The sequence below is a fragment of the Oncorhynchus mykiss genome, chromosome 24 (genome assembly GCF_013265735.2).
Source record: "Oncorhynchus mykiss isolate Arlee chromosome 24, USDA_OmykA_1.1, whole genome shotgun sequence".
NCBI lineage: Eukaryota > Metazoa > Chordata > Actinopteri > Salmoniformes > Salmonidae > Oncorhynchus > Oncorhynchus mykiss.
Genome location: NC_048588.1, coordinates 36180220 through 36203993, shown reverse-complemented (window position 1 = coordinate 36203993; position 23774 = coordinate 36180220). Strand labels below are relative to the sequence as shown.

Sequence of the window (23774 nt, the reverse complement as noted above, 5' to 3'; positions counted from 1 at the left end):
GGTTAGGGGTGTTACCTGGCTCCAGGTAGGATGGAGGGCCTATATGGGGGAGGGGTTAGGGGTGTTACCTGGCTCCAGGTAGGATGGAGGGCCTATATGGGGGAGGGGTTAGGGGTGTTACCTGGCTCCAGGTAGGATGGAGGGCCTATGGGGGAGGGGTTAGGGGTATTACCTGGCTCCAGGTAGGATGGAGGGCCTATGGGGGTGGGGTTAGGGGTGTACACCTCGTTATCACTGGAACCCTCCGTTGAGTTGTTGAAGGATGGTGATGGTGAACCTGCCCCGTCTAGCAGTTTAATCTGGAATAACAAAAGAGCCAGGGTCAGATTAAATATACTGATGTGACATGTAATCTTCCGTCCATCATAATCATAATTTTCTTAATCGTCGTCATCATCTTCAACCAGCCATCTTTCTTCCATGTCCTCTGTTCTCTTTTCCCCATGTCATGCCTTCTTACCTTGGACTCGATGTAGTTCAGTCTGCTGTTCATGTCAGTGAAGCCGGTGCAGTTCATGTACTCTGCAACGAGAGAGAGAGAGAGGAGAGAGGAGATGACAGACACACACACACACACACACACACACACACACCCTCTCCTGGCAGTGGGTTAATACCACCACTACTGGGAAGCCAAAAGACACACAAAAGAACAATAGCCGTAAACCAATATCCAGGAATTTATTAGCTATTCTTAAATATTTTCTTCATTAAATCACACTCAGGCAGACTAAACATCGTCTTTCCCTCTTTCTCTCCAACACACACACACACACACACACACACACACACAGACTTTCAACAGCAACATTCTGAGGGGTATGAATGAATCCAATAGGTTTTATTGGCATTTAATTGTTTTGAGAGAAAAGTCAAGATCATATCAACTAATCTACTGGTTCCCACAATGGGGTAATCGAGACACCATTTGTATAATAATCTGGTCAATGGGGTACTCAGGACACCACTTATATAATAATCTGGTCAATGGGGTACTCAGGACACCACTTATATAATAATCTGGTCAATGGGGTACTCAGGACACCATTTATATAATAATCTGGTCAATGGGGTACTCAGGACACCACTTATATAATAATCTGGTCAATGGGGTACTCAGGACACCACTTGTATAATAATCTGGTCAATGGGGTACTCAGGACACCACTTATATAATAATCTGGTCAATGGGGTACTCAGGACACCACTTGTATAATAATCTGGTCAATGGGGTACTCAGGACACCATTTATATAATAATCTGGTCACCTCTGAGTAAACTACATGACATGCACAGAGGAACGTTAGTCTAGGAGTGTAGCCTGTAAATAGAATGTTCTGTTATAGAATGTCAAGAACAGAAGTGTTCCGGAATGTTCCCCATTCCACAGACACATCTGGCCACACAAACCTAATGATGTAGAATGCCATGGACAACTAGGAGTCATAAATAACTAGTCATTGCAACAACAAAAGGAGCTGAAACGGTTCTGGCTTCCCTACATCATGGTTTAACCACTGTACACAGGGTTCCACTGGCTGCCGTTGAGGTTTATGGTCTGAAATAGGACAGGCAGGGTTTAGGTGTGAGGGTGTGTGTGTGGGGGGCGGGGGGGGGGGGGGGGGGGGGGGGGGGTCCAAAGTGTTGGTTTACCATTGGTATAAGCATCCACAAACAGAAGCACCAATCAAGGGCTCAACCAAACACATTCCTTTGTAATGAATCTTCCCACATTCTCAGTACTGTTTATCTAGCCACTTCAGTGAGACCAAAATGAACCCAATTAGCTCCTTGTGATAAGAGCAATTGCACTGAGTATCGGTACAGTAGGGTGTATGGGGGTGATATATGTACAGACCGATATGGAGTGTTCAGTTCAGGGGGGGTTTGGTTAGGGCACAGAAGTCAAATGACCCTCTCTCTCTCTCTCTGTTCTCTGTTCTGACCCAGGGTTATATCAGCTCTTACCCTTCATCCAGGGGCAGGATGGGTGCACCCTTAACCCCCCCCCCCCCTTGGGATCTGGAGTCATTACTGTGTCATAAACACGCGCCACAGAGACGAGTCTTCATGTCATGAACGTGAGCCAGAGATAATCTATACCAACATGTGGAGGTAGTGTAAGCATCACAGCAGAGAAAGGCAAAGTTCTGTTGTGTGAAAGCTAACGCAGCACTTATAGTGGAACCACAACCTACAGAGGAAGTATGTTGGGATCTGTAATGACACCATGGCAACATAATGACACCATGGCAACATTAAGACACCATGGCAACATAATGACACCATGGCAACATAATGACACCATGGCAACGTAATGACACCATGGCAACGTAATGACAACATGGCAATGTAATGACACCATGGCAACGTAATGACACCACGGCAACACAAAGACACCACGGCAACATAAAGACACCATGGCAACACAATGACACCATGGCAACACAAAGATATGGAGTCTCGTTCTATTTATTTTTCTTGGAATGATCTGAGTTTTTGGGATAGGATTTAATTACGTAGTCCTTTATACTGTAGTTATTACAGTAACAATGTGTTTTTGGGATAGGATTTAATTACGTAGTCCTCTATACTGTAGTTATTACAGTAACAATGTGTTTTTGGGATTGGATTTAATTACGTAGTCCTTAATACTGTAGTTATTACAGTAACAAGGTATTGCGCTAAATAAACAAACAAACGACATTTTCCTGTTTAAATTCTCAGAGGAGTCATGTTTTTGTCAAGTTCTGCAAACAGACACACTTCACTTTACTGGCAAAACAAGAACACCTGCCCATTGGACACAGATCATATCAACTAATCTACTTGTTCCCACAATGGGGTAATCGAGACACGTCATATCAACTAATCTACTTGTTCCCACAATGGGGTAATCGAGACGCGTCATTTCAACGTGGATCATTCGCTAATATTTGGTTGAGACGTTGATCAATGAGATTACAACCTATATACACCCACTCAAAAAGACAGCCAAAAGTTAGCTGAATATACAATGAGTTATCACTATGTTTTCACTATGAGTTATCACTATGAGTTATCACTATGTTTTCACTATGAGTTATCACTATGAGTTATCACTATGTTTTCACTATGAGTTATCACTATGAGTTATCACTATGAGTTATCACTATGTTTTCAACCATCTGAAAGCACAACCAGATTCCAATGGAATAACCATGTCTGATTTTTTGGGGGGGGTTTAGTTATCATCTAAATGAGTTATCACTGCACATTCAACCATTTAAAAGCACAACAAAGTTCAAATGAGAGTTAAAATGTCAGATTTAATTTAGTTATAGGATTTACTGCATGAATGCATTATCACTGTGCTTCATTCAATAGCAGAACAAAATCACCTGGATTGCAGCTGGTTGAGAGTACATTAAACGTACATAGAGCCAGTGATCAATGCTGTTGGAGATTCTGCGCAGATTGTGAACATCTCCCACTGACCTACGACCTTTGAAATGTTATATTGAACATACACTACTACATAAGTAGACCTTTATAGTTACAGTAACCTTACAATGAATAACAGTCACATGGCCATATTTTAAGGTTGAATGTGACATTAGTTTAATAAGACAGCCTTAACTTTAGGCTATTTACTGTGTTTAAAGTAATATTGAAATGTGTTAAGTTGACACCACAACCAGATATCAACATTTTAAAGGACATGTATATCTACTGCTTGGATAGTTCCATCTGAGCCACTGGCTAAATCCCATTATTTAACTTTTAGTTTTGGATGAGTTGGAGACGTGAATCCCAACAAATACTTTGTCAACAAGTTAATGGGTCATTTAGTGTATTTCAAAAGGGATGATGAATTGTGTTTGGTTGTCAACGCAACCAAATATCAACATTTGAAGGAGATGGATTCACATCTCCATCTCAACCAAGAATCTAAGTTAAAGGAAAAAAAATCAGGTTATGGTCAAACCCTACACCCTAGCCTGAGGTCAAACCCTACACCCTAGCTTGAGGTCAAACCCTACACCCTAGCCTGAGGTCAAACTCTACACCCCAACCCGAGCACTCTGTTCCGCCACCTTTGGTCTCTTGGCCCTCCCACCCTTACAGGAGGGCAGTTCCCGATCAGCCCAGTCAAAGCTCTTTGTCCGGGCACCCCAACGGGGGAACAAGCTTCCCCCTAAAGTCAGGACAGCGGAAGTCCCTGCCCATCTTTCAGAAAACATCTGAAACCCTACTTCCTTGAAGACCATCTTAAACTTGAACCCTGGGCTGAATTGAAACAACGGCTGTTGATGACTTTGTAAATGTTATACAGGCATAAATAATATTAGTGATGATACTAAACTGGTAAAACTATGGTGACATTTCATTTGCTCTGTTAAACCTACCCTTTAGAATGACCTTGACAGCAACAATAAATCTATTTAGTTTTTTTTTTTAAAGTGGAGATCTCTCAACAATCATTCTCACAATAGTACATTTGTAGTTGTCAGTGACAAATATCATCGCTAAGGAGGGCAGGGCAAGGGCTTGGTTAAATCACTCGATGGGAGACCAAAGAGTATCTGTAGATAGATACATTCTCCAGTAGGAGGTGCTGCCCAGCCTGTTGTTTTTCTTCTTCTGATAGTGGCTATAATGTTGAAGATCTGACGTTGTTTTATTAAAAAGGTACAAATTCAACATATTTTATACAAGGTTTGTGTGTTTAACATCAAGAGAATGAGCGTTAATTTGGTACCATGTGAAGATCCTGCACTATGATCCACTGCAGATGTAGGATCTTAATTTGATCACCCTGTTGCGGCATAACTTGTATTGTATTTGGGTTTTGAAAAAAGGATTCTGATTTTTTTGTCATTTCCACATTTACATTTCAGTCTTCAACCCTTACAAATGTCCATTACTTATAATCCACATAATAATTCACATTTACTGTTGCTGCAGGATTATTTTCCTGCTGTAGCAAACAGGCTCAAATTAAAATCCTACATCTGTATATAATTACTGAATATGAACCAGGATGTAACAGGCACTATATGATTATGTAAATTATTATGTAAATGAGTCTCTGAAGACAGACTGTAACCTGATCACCATAGATCCTCAGACGGTTGAGTCAAACAACAGAGAGAATATATAGAAGTTCACACAGACAGACAGACAGACAGACAGACAGACAGTAATCTGATCACCATAGATCCTCAGACGGTTGAGTCAAACAACAGAGAGAATATATAGAAGTTCACACACACACACACACACACACACACACACACACACACACACACACACACACACACACACACACACACACACACACACACACACACACACACACACACACACACACACACACACAGCTGTGGAAAGTATTTTTCCATTAATATTTCTTGTTGCATAAATACTGTAGGTTCCTGTTGTGCATCATGTGTCTTACGGATAATGTATTACAGATAATGTATTACAGATAATGTATTACAGATCATGTATTACGGATAATGTATTACAGATCATGTATTACAGATACCTAACTATAGAAGTAGGAATAGAGAAACAGGCTGTGGCAATAGGAGGTATGTCCTAATGACGTCATAACCTCACCCGCATCACTTATCAGATACAACGGGTCCTCTAAGTAATATCCACAATCATAACATACACTACAGTGTAGTTCTACAGCCATCTCTGGACTAAATACACATCACTATAGTGTAGTTCTACAGCCATCTCTTAACGAAATTTAAATCACTATAGTGTAGTTCTACAGCCATCTCTTGACTAAATATAAATCACTACAGTGTAGTTATACAGCCATCTCTGGACTAAATACACATCACTATAGTGTAGTTCTACAGCCATCTCTTGACTAAATATAAATCACTACAGTGTAGTTATACAGCCATCTCTTGACTAAATATAAATCACTACAGTGTAGTTATACAGCCATCTCTTGACTAAATATAAATCACTATAACATAGTTCTACAGCCATCTCTTAACTAAATATAAATCACATATTTTATTACTTATTGAATTTCCCATCCTCTCTTCCAAGATAAACCCCTGTGTGTTATAGTACAACATCTCAATGTGTTATACACAGCAGAGTTAGCTGGAGGGCAAGATGTGTGTAGTGTAAAGATAAACCCCTGTGTGTTATAGTACAACGTTTCTCCTGTTGCTGACCTGGTTGTGAATAATTCAGCATGTTTTAATTTAATGTTTCAACTATGTATTATCTATGCATTGATTCATTCAATACTATTGGATAAAGCAGCCGCCGAGCTCTACATTCATTAATACTATTGGATAAAACAGCCAACAAGCTCTATATTCATTAATACTATTGGATAAAGCAGCCGCTGAGCTCTATTGAAGATGCTTGAGGTTCATGGAGCACGCGCAGTGTGCGGTGCGTGTGCGTGTGTGTGAGTGTGTGTGCGTGCGTGCGTGCGTGTGTGTGTGTGTGCGCGCATTGGACCATCCTCTTTGCTAAGGCACGCAGCCCACAAGAGAGACAGACACAGGAAAGAGAATGCTGTCACTTCCCCAAGATACACAGAGGGGTGGGCAGTGTCAGCGAGTGTACATTATGCGTGTCTATCTGGTAGGGTGTCATGTCATAGACAGCCTCCCAGGGCTGGCCGTATCCCAGCAGTCTGTGCTGTGTCTGCCCAGGACCAGCATGTGGTCGGCAATCGCTGGCAACAGGAGCGGGAGGCGCTGAACGCTCTGTGCCCAAACCAGGATGCCAAGGATGCCCAGCTCTCCACAGCGAGACCATACGGAATTTCTCATCCACATGCCAGCCTACTGACCACTCACAACCAAACCTAGACTCCAAAACAGTGTTCTGCAATTCTAGTCCTGATGTCTCACAAGATGTGCAGGCTTTTGTTACAGCCCAATATTAACAAAGATAATTCAATGAATCAGTTGATCTCCAAGTGCTTGATTGGTTTTCCAAGTGTGCTAGTACTACGGTAATCGCTCGCGGGCAGAAATTCGGCACCATAGATCAGGACTATGGTTATAATATAGCGGCAAGAAAAAGTTTGTGAACCCTTTGGAATTACCTGGATTTCTGCATAAAATGGGGAGGCAGGTAGCCTAGTGGTTAGAGTGTAGAGGAGGCAGGTAGCCTAGTGGTTAGAGTGTAGAGGAGGCAGTTAGCCTAGTGGTTAGAGCGTAGAGGAGGCAGGTAGCCTAGTGGTTAGAGTGTAGAGGAGGCAGGTAGCCTAGTGGTTAGAGTGTAGAGGAGGCAGGTAGCCTAGTGGTTAGAGTGTAGAGGAGGCAGGTAGCCTAGTGGTTAGAGTGTAGAGGAGGCAGGTAGCCTAGTGGTTAGAATGTAGAGGAGGCAGGTAGCCTAGTGGTTAGAGTGTAGAGGAGGCAGGTAGCCTAGTGATTAGAGCGTTGGGCCAGTAACCGAAAAGTTGCTAGAGCAGAGATCAGAGAACCATAGATCTACACTATGGTTATATATATCTATACTATGGGCAACATAGCTAACAAGCGACAATAGTTCTGGTGCTTGGGCTTTTCATCACTGGTTATTTGGACCAATGACGATTTTGCATCTTTCATATTTCGTAAGGGGAGGGGACGTTTGGCCAATAGACTTGCCCGTAACATGCAAAGAAAGAGGGTGGAGCTCATCTCTTCGTCTTAACGCGTATGAACCCAGAACTTAGAGGTTAGTAGCACGGTATTATATTATAGAGGATGTTATTATAGAGGATGCATCTAAAGCATGCCCAGGACCAAAGCCACCCCCGCTGGGCAAAAACTGGTTGACCCAACGTTGTTTGCCATATCATTTCAACCAATAAATGTAATGTGATGACGTTGAATCAACGTGGAAAACTATTGGATTTGCAAAAAGTCATCTACATAAGGGACTTGTGTATTTTTTCGCCTCACTTTTAACCTAGATCCAAAGACTTGGTGAGATTTTTGGTTGATTTTACGTTGAATTCATGCTAGTTGACAACTCAACCAAATGTAAATCAAAACTAGACGTTGAAACGACGTCTGTGCCCAGTGGGCAGGCTCTGTAGTGACTGACTGGATGACTGACTTCATCATAATATCTATGGAGTCATTAGAAGGGACCCATCCAGTCACATGACATTACCAGCTCAGCAAGCCAGGGGCTGTCATAACAGGGCCAATGAGACTTGGACGTTCCTTCTCTCATGCTCTCTCTCTCGCTCGCTCGCACACACACACACACTCTGTCATTCTCTCATACTCTCAGAATGCAACGGTTCATCAGTTTACAATCCAGACTGCTTCACAGACAAAACATCCACACATCATCAGGACACGACAACTACAGACTGTTGATCCACACATCATCAGGACACGACAACTACAGACTGTTGTTCCACACATCATCAGGACACGACAACTACAGACTGTTGATCCACACATCATCAGGACACGACAACTACAGACTGTTGATCCACACATCATCAGGACACGACAACTACAGACTGTTGATCCACACATCATCAGGACACGACAACTACAGACTGTTGTTCCACACATCATCAGGACACGACAACTACAGACTGTTGATCCACACATCATCAGGACACGACAACTACAGACTGTTGTTCCACACATCATCAGGACACAACGACTACAGACTGTTGATCCACACATCATCAGGACACGACAACTACAGACTGTTGTTCCACACATCATCAGGACACAACAACTACAGACTGTTGTTCCACACATCATCTGGCCCAGGACACGACAACTACAGACTGTTGTTCCACACATCATCAGGACACAACGACTACAGACTGTTGATCCACACATCATCAGGACACGACAACTACAGACTGTTGATCCACACATCATCAGGACACAACAACTACAGACTGTTGTTCCACACATCATCAGGACACGACAACTACAGACTGTTGTTCCACACATCATCAGGACACGACAACTACAGACTGTTGATCTACACATCATCAGGACACAACAACTACAGACTGTTGTTCCACACATCATCAGGACACAACTACAGACTGTTGATCTACACATCATCAGGACACAACTACAGACCGTTGATCCACACATCATCAGGACACGACAACTACAGACTGTTGATCTACACATCATCAGGACACAACGACTACAGACTGTTGTTCCACACATCATCAGGACACGACAACTACAGACTGTTGTTCCACACATCATCAGGACACAACGACTACAGACTGTTGATCCACACATCATCAGGACACAACGACTACAGACTGTTGTTCCACACATCATCAGGACACAACAACTACAGACTGTTGTTCCACACATCACCAGGACACAACTACAGACTGTTGTTCCACACATCATCAGGACACGACAACTACAGACTGTTGATCCACACATCATCAGGACACAACTACAGACTGTTGTTCCACACATCACCAGGACACAACTACAGACTGTTGTTCCACACATCATCAGGACACAACAACTACAGACTGTTGTTCCACACATCACCAGGACACAACTACAGACTGTTGTTCCACACATCATCAGGACACGACAACTACAGACTGTTGATCCACACATCATCAGGACATGACAACTACAGACTGTTGTTCCACACATCATCAGGACACGACAACTACAGACTGTTGTTCCACACATCATCAGGACACGACAACTACAGACCGTTGATCCACACATCATCAGGACACGACAACTACAGACTGTTGATCTACACATCAGGACACAACAACTACAGACTGTTGATCCACACATCATCAGGACACGACAACTACAGACTGTTGATCCACACATCATCAGGACACGACAACTACAGACTGTTGATCCACACATCATCAGGACACGACAACTACAGACTGTTGATCCACACATCATCAGGACACGACAACTACAGACTGTTGATCCACACATCATCAGGACACGACAACTACAGACTGTTGTTCCACACATCATCAGGACACAACTACAGACTGTTGTTCCACACATCATCAGGACACGACAACTACAGACTGTTGTTCCACACATCATCAGGACACAACTACAGACCGTTGATCCACACATCATCAGGACACGACAACTACAGACTGTTGATCCACACATCATCAGGACACAACGACTACAGACTGTTGATCCACACATCATCAGGACACGACAACTACAGACTGTTGTTCCACACATCACCAGGACACAACTACAGACTGTTGATCCACACATCATCTGGCCAAGGACACGACAACTACAGACTGTTGTTCCACACATCATCAGGACACGACAACTACAGACTGTTGTTCCACACATCATCAGGACACGACAACTACAGACTGTTCAGATAGATGCCCTTAGGAAACAGACAAACTGACAGGTCCAGGATCAGGTACGGATCTCCCGAACCGCCTAGGGGTCAATGGTGACTGTCTGGCTTCCGTCTGCTCTCAGAACAGCCATAGGCAGTCACATTACTCATCGTTCCCTCTCACTGTAAGAGTCAAACATTACACCACATGGGGGATATGGTGCTGTTTTATCACTTCAACTGAGAAGAGAGGAAATACAGATTGGAGGAGAGAGGGAGAGAGGGTTGGTAGAGAAGGACAGAGAGAGAGAAATGGAAAGGAGAACCCAGGGAAGGAGAGAAAGCGAGAGCTTAGAGAGGAGGAGAGGAAGGGAGAGCTTAGAGAGGAGGAGAGGAAGGGAGAGCTGAGGGAGGAGGAGAGGAAGGGAGAGCTGAGGGAGGAGGAGAGGAAGGGAGAGCTTAGGGAGGAGGAGAGGAAGGGAGAGCTGAGGGAGGAGGAGAGGAAGGGAGAGCTGAGGGAGGAGGAGAGGAAGGGAGAGCTGGGGGAGGAGGAGGGGAAGGGAGAGCTGAGGTGGGAAGAGAGGAAGGGAGAGCTGAGGGAGGAGGAAAGGAAGGGAGAGCTGAGGGAGGAGGAGAGGAAGGGAGAGCTGAGGGAGGAGGAGAGGAAGGGAGAGCTGAGGGAGGAAGACAGGAAGGGAGAGCTGAGGGAGGAAGACAAGAAGGGAGAGCTGAGGGAGGAAGGGAGAGCTGAGGTAGGAAGAGAGGAAGGGAGAGCTGAGGTAGGAAGAGAGGAAGGGAGAGCTGAGGTAGGAAGAGAGGAAGGGAGAGCTGAGGGAGGAAGGGAGAGCTGAGGGAGGAGGAGAGGAAGAGAGAGCTGAGGGGGAAGGAGAGGCGATGAGAGCTAGATAGGAGAGGTGTTGAATAATGGAACTGTTGATACTAAACCCTACAAAACTCTTAGCAAGGATAACCTATAACGTAATAAGTAATACTTGATTGACAGCTGAATAATTCCTCCTAAATGGATGTTAATATTCTTTAAAATCCTCCCTCATTTTCACGAAGCTCCTCCTGGGCGTTCAACTGTTAAAAGGATTCAGGTTAGCACATGGGAATATATTAACTAATCGCGCTGGGAGTAGAAAGATCTACTCAGTAAGGTTGTGGTTATGTATGCAGGATGTTGAGAGCTTGTCTATTCAGTAAGTGTTGGTGAAGTGCACTATGTGGAAGTTGTCTTGTCTTGCCAGTAAAGCAAAGCGACTCCAGGGAAGGTCCTGGTATTGCCTCTAAAGAGCTTCCTCCTCACACAGCCCCATTACCTTGTTAATGTGTGGAGATAGGCATCAAGGTGCTGCTAAGAAAGAGTGGAGAGGGGCCAGGGGCCAACGGCAGCTAAATTACTTCCACATTTCTCCCAAATGTTTCCCATGCCATAATATTTCTACACTACACACACACTGACCCATGTACGCACAAGCAGGAAGCACACAGGGGCAGGAAGCATACACATACATTTTTCCCGCCTCAGCAAGAATCCATTATGGAAACATTGATTGAGAACAAAATGATCAATGGTGGTGTATTTTATAGAAGGGAAGATGAGAGTAGAGAAAATAAGGCTAAAATAAGAGAAGAAGAGAGGAAGGAGAGAAGAGAGAGGAGGAGAGGAGAGAAGAGAACAGAAGGGAAGAGGAGAGAAGAGGAGAGAAGAGGAGAGAAGAGGAGAGGAGAGAAGAGGAGAGGAGAAGAGGAGTGAAGAGGAGAAGAGGAGAAGAGGAGAGAAGAGGAGAAGAGGAGAGAAGAGGAGAGAGGAGGAGAGGAGAAGAGGAGTGAAGAGGAGAGAGGAGGAGAGGAGAAGAGGAGAGAGGAGGAGAGGAGGAGAGAAGAGGAGAGAAGAGAGAAGAGAGAAGAGGAGAGAAGAGAAGAGGAGAGAGGAGGAGAAGAGGAGGAGAAGAGGAGAGAGGAGGAGAGAAGAGGAGAGAGGATGAGAGGAGGAGTGAAGAGGAGAGAGGAGGAGAGGGGAAGAGGAGAGAGGAGGAGAGGAGGAGAGAAGAGGAGAGAAGAGAGAAGAGGAGAAGAGGAGAGAAGAGAAGAGGAGAGAGGAGGAGAAGAGGAGGAGAAGAGGAGAAGAAGAGGAGAGAGGACAACAAGCGAGCAGTTTGATTGATGTATCAGCCAGTCTTCTGAAATATCCAACATGACCCAGCTGCCAGAGGACACACAGACAGGGCTGAGAAAACAACGTATTTAAAAAAAATGTATTAAAAATTGAACCTTTATTTACCTAGGCAAGTCAGTTAAGAACAAATTCTTATTTACAATGACGGCCTACACCTGCCAAACCCCGGACGACATTGGGCCGATTGTGAGCCGCCCTATGGGACTTTGGCCTTCAAAGTTGATTAGTGGGCATAAACAGAAGGTGTCTCACCGATGGCAGTGATCTAAGATCACCTTACCTTCCCAAAACCTTCCCATGACCATTAGAGGGGAGATATGGAAGATTGACTCTAATTTTGGATCTAAGATCACCTTACCTTCCCAAAACCTTCCCATGACCATTAGAGGGGAGATATGGAAGATTGACTCTAATTTTGGATCTAAGATCACCTTACCTTCCCAAAACCTTCCCATGACCATTAGAGGGGAGATATGGAAGATTGACTCTAATTTTGGACGTATAAATTCATGATATGTACTCCTTAATTCTTGAAGAATAGACACAATGGGCACATATTGGTTGAATCAACATTGTTTCCTAGTCATTTCAATTAAAAATTGCCATCTGTGCCCAGTGGGAAGCTTGTTTTAAGCCAATGTTTGTTAACAAGTATATGTAAAAACATGGTTAAAACTATCATGTTGATATCATGGAGAGTCAGTCCTCAAAACTATCATGTTGATATCATGGATAGTCAGTCCTCAAAACTATCATGTTGATATCATGGAGAGTCAGTCCTCAAAACTATCATGTTGATATCATGGATAGTCAGTCCTCAAAACTATAATGTTGATATCATGGATAGTCAGTCCTCAAAACTATCATGTTGATATCATGGATAGTCAGTCCTCAAAACTATCATGTTGATACCATGGATAGTCAGTCCTCAAAACTATAATGTTGATATCATGGATAGTCAGTCCTCAAAACTATCATGTTGATATCATGGATAGTCAGTCCTCAAAACTATCATGTTGATACCATGGATAGTCAGTCCTCAAAACTATCATGTTGATACCATGGATAGTCAGTCCTCAAAACTATCATGTTGATACCATGGATAGTCAGTCCTCAAAACTATCATGTTGATATCATGGATAGTCAGTCCTCAAAACTATAATGTTGATATCATGAATAGTCAGTCCTCAAAACTATCATGTTGATACCATGGATAGTCAGTTCGTTATTGAGGCCCGGCTACAGCACGTCACACTTATCAGCTCCAGTAGGGTCACTTTCCCACAAAACGAGTGTTGCTTGGGCAGCTTGGGGCAACACCATGGAGCCCTCTGGGATATACAGTATGTAAGGGGCAGGACTGGCATCTCTCTCTCTCCCTCGTTCTCTCTCTCAATTCAATTCAAGGGGCTTTATTGGCATGGGAAACATATGTTAACATTGCCAAAGCAAGTGCAGTAGAAGATCTACAAAAGTGAAGTAAACAATAAAAATGGCTGTATTAACAATGGTGTTTGTTCTTCACTGGTTGCCCTTTTCTTGTGGCAACAGGTCACACATCTTGCTGCTGTGATGGCACACTGTGGTATTTCACCCAGTAGATATGGGAGTTTATCAAAATTGGGTTTGTTTTGGAATTATTTGTGGATCTGTGTAATCTGAGGGAAATATGTGTCTCTAATATGGTCATACATTTGGCCGGAGGTTAGGAAGTGCAGCTCAGTTTCCACCTCATTTTGTGGGCAGTGTGCACATAGCCTGTCTTCTCTTGAGAGCCAGGTCTGCCTACGGCGGCCTTTCTCAATAGCAAGGCTATGCTCACTGAGTCTGTACATAGTCAAAGCTTTCCTTAAGTTTGGGTCAGTCACAGTAGTCAGGTATTCTGCCGCTGTGTACTCTCTGTTTAGGGCCAAATAGCATTCTAGTTTGCTCTGTTTTTTTGTTAATTATTTCCAATGTGTCAAGTAATTATCTTTTGTTTTCTCATGATTTGGTGTGTTTGTGTTTGTGAACAGAGCCAAAGAGCCACATTTTTGCAGAATTCTGCATGCAGAGTCTCAATTTCATGTTTGTCCGATTTTGTGAATTCTTGGTTGGTGAGCTGGACCCCAGACCTCACAACCATAAAGGGCAATGGGCTCTATGACTGATTAAAGTATTTTTTAGACAGATCCTAATTGGTATGTCGAATTGTATGTTCATATTGATGGCATAGAAGGCCCTTCTTGCCTTTTCTCTCAAATATTTCTCTCTCTCTGTCTCTCTCTCTGTCTGACACCGTTGTCTTTCTCTATCAACCCTCTCCTCAAACTCTCTCTTTAATCAGTCTCCCTACATCTCTCCATCACACCCCACACTCCTGAAAGTGGAGCAGACTGTTAGTGACATCACTCCCTCAGTCTGGCAGGTCTACACCTCATCTCACAAAGATTATTGGCCTGTTCCCCCCAGTCCAACTTCTCTCTTTACTGGGCTGAGAGACTAGTGGTCCCCCCAGTCTAACCCCTATCTTTACTAGGCTGGGAGTCTAGTGGCCCCCCCAGTCTAACCTCTCTCTTTACTGGGCTGGGAGACTAGTGGCCCCCCCCAGTCTAACCTCTATCTTTACTAGGCTGGGAGACTAGTGGCCCCCCCAGTCTAACCTCTCTCTTTACTAGGCTGGGAGTCTAGTGGCCCCCCCAGTCTAACCTCTCTCTTTACTGGGCTGGGAGACTAGTGCCCCCCCCCAGTCTAACCTCTATCTTTACTAGGCTGGGAGACTAGTGGCCCCCCCAGTCTAACCTCTCTCTTTACTAGGCTGGGAGTCTAGTAGCCCCCCCAGTCTAACATCTCTCTTTACTAGGCTGGGAGTCTAGTTGTCCCCCCCAGTCTAACCTCGCTCTTTACTAGGCTGTGAGTCTAGTGGCCCCCCCAGTCTAACCTCTCTCTTTACTGGGCTGGGAGACTAGTGGCCCCCCCAGTCTAACATCTCTCTTTATTAGGCTGAGAGTCTAGTGCCCCCCCCCCCCAGTCTAACCTCGCTCTTTACTAGGCTGTGAGTCTAGTGCCCCCCCCAGTCTAACCTCTCTCTATACTAGGCTGTGAGTCTAGTGCCCCCCCCCAGTCTAACCTCTCTCTTTACTAGGCTGGGAGTCTAGTGGTCCCCCCCAGTCTAACCTCTCTCTTTACTAGGCTGGGAGTCTAGTGGTCCCCCCCAGTCTAACCTCTCTCTTTACTAGGCTGGGAGTCTAGTGGTCCCCCCCCCTCAGTCTAACCTCTCTCTTTACTAGGCTGGGAGTCTAGTGGTCCCCCCCCAGTCTAACCTCTCTCTTTACTAGGCTGTGAGTCTAGTGCCCCCCCCCAGTCTAACCTCTCTCTTTACTAGGCTGGGAGTCTAGTGCCCCCTCCCCCAGTCTAACCTCTCTCTATACTAGGCTGTGAGTCTAGTGCCCCCCCCCCAGTCTAACCTCTCTCTTTACTAGGCTGGGAGTCTAGTGCCCCCCCCCCCAGTCTAACCTCTCTCTTTACTAGGCTGGGAGTCTAGTGCCCCTCCCCCCCCAGTCTAACCTCTCTCTTTACTAGGCTGGGAGTCTAGTGCCCCTCCCCCCCAGTCTAACCTCTCTCTTTACTAGGCTGGGAGTCTAGTGGTCCCCCCCAGTCTAACCTCTCTCTTTACTAGGCTGGGAGTCTAGTGCCCCCTCCCCCAGTCTAACCTCTCTCTTTACTAGGCTGGGAGTCTAGTGTCCCCCCCCCCCAGTCTAACCTCTCTCTTTACTAGGCTGGGAGTCTAGTGTTCCCCCCCAGTCTAACCTCTCTCTTTACTAGGCTGGGAGTCTAGTGGTCCCCCCCAGTCTAACCTCTCTCTTTACTAGGCTGGGAGTCTAGTGCCCCCTCCCCCAGTCTAACCTCTCTCTTTACTAGGCTGGGAGTCTAGTGCCCCTCCCCCAGTCTAACCTCTCTCTTTACAAGGCTGGGAGTCTAGTGGTCCCCCCCCAGTCTAACCTCTCTCTTTACTAGGCTGGGAGTCTAGTGCCCTCCCCCCCAGTCTAACCTCTCTCTTTACTAGGCTGGGAGTCTAGTGTTCCCCCCCCCCCCCCCCCCAGTCTAACCTCTCTCTTTACTAGGCTGGGAGTCTAGTGGTCCCCCCCCAGTCTAACCTCTCTCTTTACTAGGCTGGGAGTCTAGTGGTCCCCCCCCCAGTCTAACCTCTCTCTTTACTAGGCTGGGAGTCTAGTGTCCCCCCCCCCCAGTCTAACCTCTCTATTTACTAGGCTGGGAGTCTAGTGTTCCCCCCCCCCAGTCTAACCTCTCTCTTTACTAGGCTGGGAGTCTAGTGGTCCCCCCCCAGTCTAACCTCTCTCTTTACTAGGCTGGGAGTCTAGTGTTCCCCCCCAGTCTAACCTCTCTCTTTACTAGGCTGGGAGTCTAGTGCCCCCCCCCCCCAGTCTAACCTCTCTCTTTATTAGGCTGGGAGTCTAGTGGTCCCCCCCCAGTCTAACCTCTCTCTTTACTAGGCTGGGAGTCTAGTGCCCCCCCCCAGTCTAACCTCTCTCTTTACTAGGCTGGGAGTCTAGTGGTCCCCCCCAGTCTAACCTCTCTCTTTACTAGGCTGGGAGTCTAGTGCCCCCTCCCCCAGTCTAACCTCTCTCTTTACTAGGCTGGGAGTCTAGTGTCCCCCCCCCCCCAGTCTAACCTCTCTCTTTACTAGGCTGGGAGTCTAGTGGTCCCCCCCCAGTCTAACCTCTCCCTTTACTAGGCTGGGAGTCTAGTGTTCCCCCCCAGTCTAACCTCTCTCTTTACTAGGCTGGGAGTCTAGTGGTCCCCCCCAGTCTAACCTCTCTCTTTACTAGGCTGGGAGTCTAGTGCCCCCTCCCCCAGTCTAACCTCTCTCTTTACTAGGCTGGGAGTCTAGTGTCCCCCCCCCCCCCCCAGTCTAACCTCTCTCTTTACTAGGCTGGGAGTCTAGTGGTCCCCCCCCAGTCTAACCTCTCTCTTTACTAGGCTGGGAGTCTAGTGGTCCCCCCCCAGTCTAACCTCTCTCTTTACTAGGCTGGGAGTCTAGTGTCCCCCCCCCCCCAGTCTAACCTCTCTATTTACTAGGCTGGGAGTCTAGTGTTCCCCCCCCCCCCAGTCTAACCTCTCTCTTTACTAGGCTGGGAGTCTAGTGGTCCCCCCCCAGTCTAACCTCTCTCTTTACTAGGCTGGGAGTCTAGTGTTCCCCCCCAGTCTAACCTCTCTCTTTACTAGGCTGGGAGTCTAGTGTCCCCCCCCCCCAGTCTAACCTCTCTCTTTATTAGGCTGGGAGTCTAGTGGTCCCCCCCCAGTCTAACCTCTCTCTTTACTAGGCTGGGAGTCTAGTGCCCCCCCCCAGTATAACCTCTCTCTTTACTAGGCTGGGAGTCTAGTGGTCCCCCCCAGTCTAACCTCTCTCTTTACTAGGCTGGGAGTCTAGTGGTCCCCCCCCAGTCTAACCTCTCTCTTTACTAGGCTGGGAGTCTAGTGGTCCCCCCCAGTCTAACCTCTCTCTTTACTAGGCTGGGAGTCTAGTGGTCCCCCCCCAGTCTAACCTCTCTCTTTACTAGGCTGGGAGTCTAGTGGTCCCCCCCAGTCTAACCTCTCTCTTTACTAGGCTGGGAGTCTAGTGGTCCCCCCCAGTCTAACCTCTCTCTTTACTAGGCTGGGAGTCTAGTGGTCCCTCCCAGTCTAACCTCTCTCTTTACTAGGCTGGGAGTCTAGTGTTCCTCCCCCAGTCTAACCTCTCTCTTTACTAGGCTGGGAGTCTAGTGGTCCCCCCCAGTCTAACCTCTCTCTTTACTAGGCTGGGAGTCTAGTGGTCCCCCCCAGTCTAACCTCTCTCTTTACTAGGCTGGGAGTCTAGTGGTCCCCCCCAGTCTAATCTCTATCTTTACTAGGCTGGGAGTCTAGTGCCCCCCCCCCCAGTCTAACCTCTCTCTTTATTAGGCTGGGAGTCTAGTGCCCTCCCCCCCAGTCTAACCTCTCTCTTTACTAGGCTGGGAGTCTAGTGGTCCCCACCCCCCAGTCTAACCTCTCTCTTTACTAGGCTGCCTCCCGACCGCTTTACAAGAATCTCTACACTGCTGTTATTTGTTTCATAGAGTTGATTAAAGGCCTGATGAGCAGGTACACAACCACTTAACCACAGCATCCCTTTCATCTTACTTTTATTGTGGAATATGTTCCTAAATGTAATTAAAAAAAAGGCTCACATGTCCCAAACTAAAATAGCTACAGTACTGTAGCAGTATACCAACCAGCAGTATATCACAGCTACAGTACTGTAGCAGTATACCAACCAGCAGTATATCACAGCTACAGTACTGTAGCAGTATACCAACCAGCAGTATATCACAGCTACAGTACTGTAGCAGTATACCAACCAGCAGTATATCACAGCTACAGTACTGTAGCAGTATACCAACCAGCAGTATATCACAGCTACAGTACTGTAGCAGTATACCAACCAGCAGTATATCACAGCTACAGTACTGTAGCAGTATACCAACCAGCAGTATATCACAGCTACAGTACTGTAGCAGTATACCAACCAGCAGTATATCACAGCTACAGTACTGTAGCAGTATGCCAACCAGCAGTATATCACAGCTACAGTACTGTAGCAGTATACCAACCAGCAGTATGTCACAGCTACAGTACTGTAGCAGTATACCAACCAGCAGTATATCACAGCTACAGTAATGTAGCAGTATGCCAACCAGCAGTATATCACAGCTACAGTACTGCAGCAGTATACCAACCAGCAGTATATCACAGCTACAGTACTGTAGCAGTATACCAACCAGCAGTATATCACAGCTACAGTACTGTAGCAGTATACCAACCAGTAGTATATCATAGCTACAGTACTGTAGCAGTATACCAACCAGCAGTATGCCAACCAGCAGTATATCATAGCTACAGTACTGTAGCAGTATACCAACCAGCAGTATACCAACCAGCAGTATATCACAGCTACAGTACTGTAGCAGTATATCAACCAGCAGTATATCACAGCTACAGTACTGTAGCAGTATACCAACCAGCAGTATATCACAGCTACAGTACTGTAGCAGTATACCAACCAGCAGTATATCACAGCTACAGTACTGTAGCAGTATACCAACCAGCAGTATATCACAGCTACAGTACTGTAGCAGTATACCAACCAGCAGTATATCACAGCTACAGTACTGTAGCAGTATGCCAACCAGCAGTATATCATAGCTACAGTACTGTAGCAGTATACCAACCAGCAGTATATCACAGATACAGTACTGTAGCAGTATACCAACTAGCAGTATATCACAGCTACAGTACTACAACAGTATACCAACCAGCAGTATACCAACCAGCAGTATATCACAGCTACAGTACTGTAGCAGTATACCAACCAGCAGTATATCACAGCTACAGTACTGTAGCAGTATACCAACCAGCAGTATATCATAGCTACAGTACTGCAGCAGTATACCAACCAGCAGTATATCACAGCTACAGTACTGCAGCAGTATACCAACCAGCAGTATATCACAGCTACAGTACTGTAGCAGTATACCAACCAGCAGTATATCATACCTAGCAGTATACCAACCAGCAGTATATCATAGCTAGCAGTATACCATCCAGCAGTATATCACAGCTACAGTACTGTAGCAGTATACCAACCAGCAGCATATCACAGCTACAGTACTGTAGCAGTATACCAACCAGCAGTATATCATACCTAGCAGTATACCAACCAGCAGTATATCATAGCTAGCAGTATACCATCCAGCAGTATATCACAACTACAGTACTGTAGCAGTATACCAACCAGCAGTATATCACAGCTACAGTACTGTAGCAGTATACCAACCAGCAGTATATCATGCAGTAGCTTCAATTCTTCACACTATTACTTTTCTCCCTCGTGTGCCAGGAAACGGCTATCTCACAAACTCTGTACTTTTACCTCAGATGTGCCATACTAATGTCGAGTCTGTTACAGTCCCATACAACAGCAACTGGCCAACACCTTTAAAACCCTGATCACATAGAGTACATACAGTACTTTGCTGAACTAAGATGACTGAGATGACTGAGATTACTGAGGTAAAGGATTAAGGCAGAGGGTTGTAACCCGTGGAGGGTAGATGCGAGTAAAAACAGTTTATCCAAAAATGCATTGAAAGTATAAGGGAGCGTTACTTTTCACAAAGAGACTTTTTTACCACTACATCACTGATCACATTATACCACATCTTCACCACTACATCACATTATACCACATCTTCACCACTACATCACTGATCACATTATACCACATCTTCACCACTACATCACTGATCACATTATACCACATCTTCACTGATCACATTATACCACATCTTCACCACTACATCACTGATCACATTATACCACATCTTCACCACTACATCACTGATCACATTATACCACATCTTCACCACTACATCACTGATCACATTATACCACATCTTCACCACTACATCACTGATCACATTATACCACATCTTCACCACTACATCACTGATCACATTATACTACATCACTGATCACATTATACCACATCCTTACCACTACATCACTGATCACATTATACCACATCCTTACCACTACATCACTGATCACATTATACCACATCTTCACCACTACATCACTGATCACATTATACCACATCTTCACCACTACATCACTGATCACATTATACCACATCTTTACCACTACATCACTGATCACATTATACCACATCTTCACCACTACATCACTGATCACATTATACCACATCTTTACCACTACATCACTGATCACATTATACCACATCTTTCTATTTACCACTACATCACTGATCACATTATACCACATCTTCACCACTACATCACTGATCACATTATACCACATCTTCACCACTACATCACTGATCACATTATACCACATCTTCACCACTACATCACTGATCACATTATACCACATCTTCACCACTACATCACTGATCACATTATACTACATCACTGATCACATTATACCACATCTTCACCACTACATCACTGATCACATTATACCACATCACTGATCACATTATACCACATCCTTACATCTACATCACTGATCACATTATACTACATCTTTACCACTACATCACTGATCACCTTATACCACATCTTCACCACTACATCACTGATCACATTATACCACATCTTCACCACTACATCACTGATCACATTATACCACATCACTGATCACATTATACCACATCTTCACCACTACATCACTGATCACACAGGTTTACATTAGGGTGAAGATACAGGGTTATATAGGTTTACATTAGGGTGAAGATACAGGGTTATATAGGTTTACATTAGGGTGAAGATACAGGGTTATATGGGTTTACATTAGGGTGAAGATACAGGGTATATAGGTTTACATTTGGGTGAGGATACAGGGTTATATAGGTTTACATTAGGGTGAAGAAAGACACAGGGTTATTTTTTTAAATTTTACCTTTATTTAACTAGGCAAGTCAGTTAAGAACAAATTCTTATTTTCAATGATGGCCAAGGAACAGTGGGTTAACTGCCTGTTCAGGGGCTAGAACGACAGATTTAAACCTTGTCAGCTCGGGGGTTTGAACTTGCAAACTTTTGGTTACTAGTCCAACGCTCTAACCACTAGGATACCCTGCCGCCCCATGGGTTAACATTAGGGTGAGGTAAGATACAGGGTTACATAGGTTTACATTCGGGTGAGGTAAGATACAGGGTTATATGGGTTTTCATTAGGACGAGGTAAGATAGAGAGCATGATTATAAGTGTGGATGCTTACCTACTTGACATTGATCTCCTGCAAACCCAGGACAGCACCTCCACTCCAGAGCAGTGACCTGCCGATAGGCCACTTTGTAAGACGGCCTGACCACGGTCCTGTAGCTGACAGGAAAGTCATCATTTGGACGAGTACTACTATATACAGTATAAAATACCGTATTTATATCAAAAACAGGACTCTGGGGTCGTCTGGTCCATCCAGTCCTACCTGATGAGTTTGGAGCAGGGTCCTGGCCAGCGGCAGCCTTGGAACACTCTCTGCACTGTGGTCTCTGTCCCATTGCGCACCTGGCATGTCACCGTCCTCGACACTGTGAACTGGCACCAGTTCCTGTAATTACAGACAGATCATATCGGACTTGTTATCTTAAACATCTATCACAGGTCACACTGACTACTACCCTTTTAGTAAGGTTCTCAAACACTCCAAAACCTTCTCCCTAATCCCATTAATCTGTATTTTTACCCACTATAGATGTCGATCATACGATAATAGAAAGGGTCACCTCTTGCCCGTTTCCGCGTCGGTCTGATTATCAATAGTCAAACATTTTGACATCACTCTTCCTATGGTGACATTGTAAATAAATGATGTTACTTGGCTAACCCTGACCATCCCCGCAAAAGATCCTATCCGTCCGTAATGCGCTCACCTGGGCTGGGTGTTTGATCCGCTGAGAGGTGAACCGGTACTCGCGCTCCGCTCCGAGCTGACACGTTGATCAGTTACGCCGGGAAACTGGTATATATATCTCGTTCCCGTCGAATGACAGATCAGAAATATCCATATTATGCAGAGAGCGCACGGGAGCGATGCCATTGCCATCTCGACAGAGTTCAAAAGTGCTAGTTGAAGGGCTTTCGTTGAGTTTTGAAAATGTGCGTTTGAAACCTTTCTTTTCCAGATGGGGGGGGGGACTGCTTTCCAAAAATCCACTGTACACTAAGCGCTCATGAGTTCGTCATGGTGCAGAGTGACTTCAAGACAGAGTGCTTTATTAACCCAACAACTCAAGTGAAATGAATCACACCATCATGCACATGAAAGATATCTGCGTTTTAAACGTTACTCTGACGTGTGGCCCCCTGCGAGGATGAAGGAGTCCGATATCCACTTTAATTAGCTTCCCACCGTGCGCGTAAAAAGCGTGCAGAAGTGAGGTAGAACATCACAACTGAGCACCGTCTCCCTATCAAGAGGAGAGCGCTTGGGAAGCAAAGCCGCTGCTTCTCATGTTTATGTTTAAGGATTTTTAAACAATTCCACTTAATCCTATGGATTATAAGGGCTTGCAGAGCCTGTTTTATCCACATGGGCCATTTTTAATAGGTTTATGTGCTCTTTTTTAGCCTAAATTTGCAGAACAGTTATCATATTTGGTAGCAAAAACTCTTTAATTATGTTTAAAACATTAAAAAATAATTGTATGAATATCTAGCTTAAAGCAGA

At 45.1% G+C, this 23774-nt stretch overlaps 1 protein-coding gene across 4 annotated transcripts in view; it reads right to left on the bottom strand.

Moving 5' to 3' along the window:
- Positions 1 to 23435, bottom strand: part of LOC110503252 (collagen alpha-1(XXVI) chain) — a 37772-nt gene extending 14337 nt beyond the window's left edge. Inside the window, exons 1-5 of one of the 4 annotated variants that reach the window (XM_036961993.1) lie at positions 22978 to 23435; positions 22533 to 22655; positions 22323 to 22426; positions 461 to 522; positions 173 to 299 (exon numbers count right to left, since the gene is read on the bottom strand). In XM_036961993.1, coding sequence (XP_036817888.1) covers positions 173 to 299; positions 461 to 522; positions 22323 to 22426; positions 22533 to 22655; positions 22978 to 23150 — 589 coding nt within the window. In that variant the 5' untranslated portion in view covers positions 23151 to 23435. The other 3 variants (XM_036961995.1, XM_036961996.1, XM_036961994.1) reach the window with 3 other exon arrangements.
- Positions 23436 to 23774: the final 339 nt, after the last annotated feature.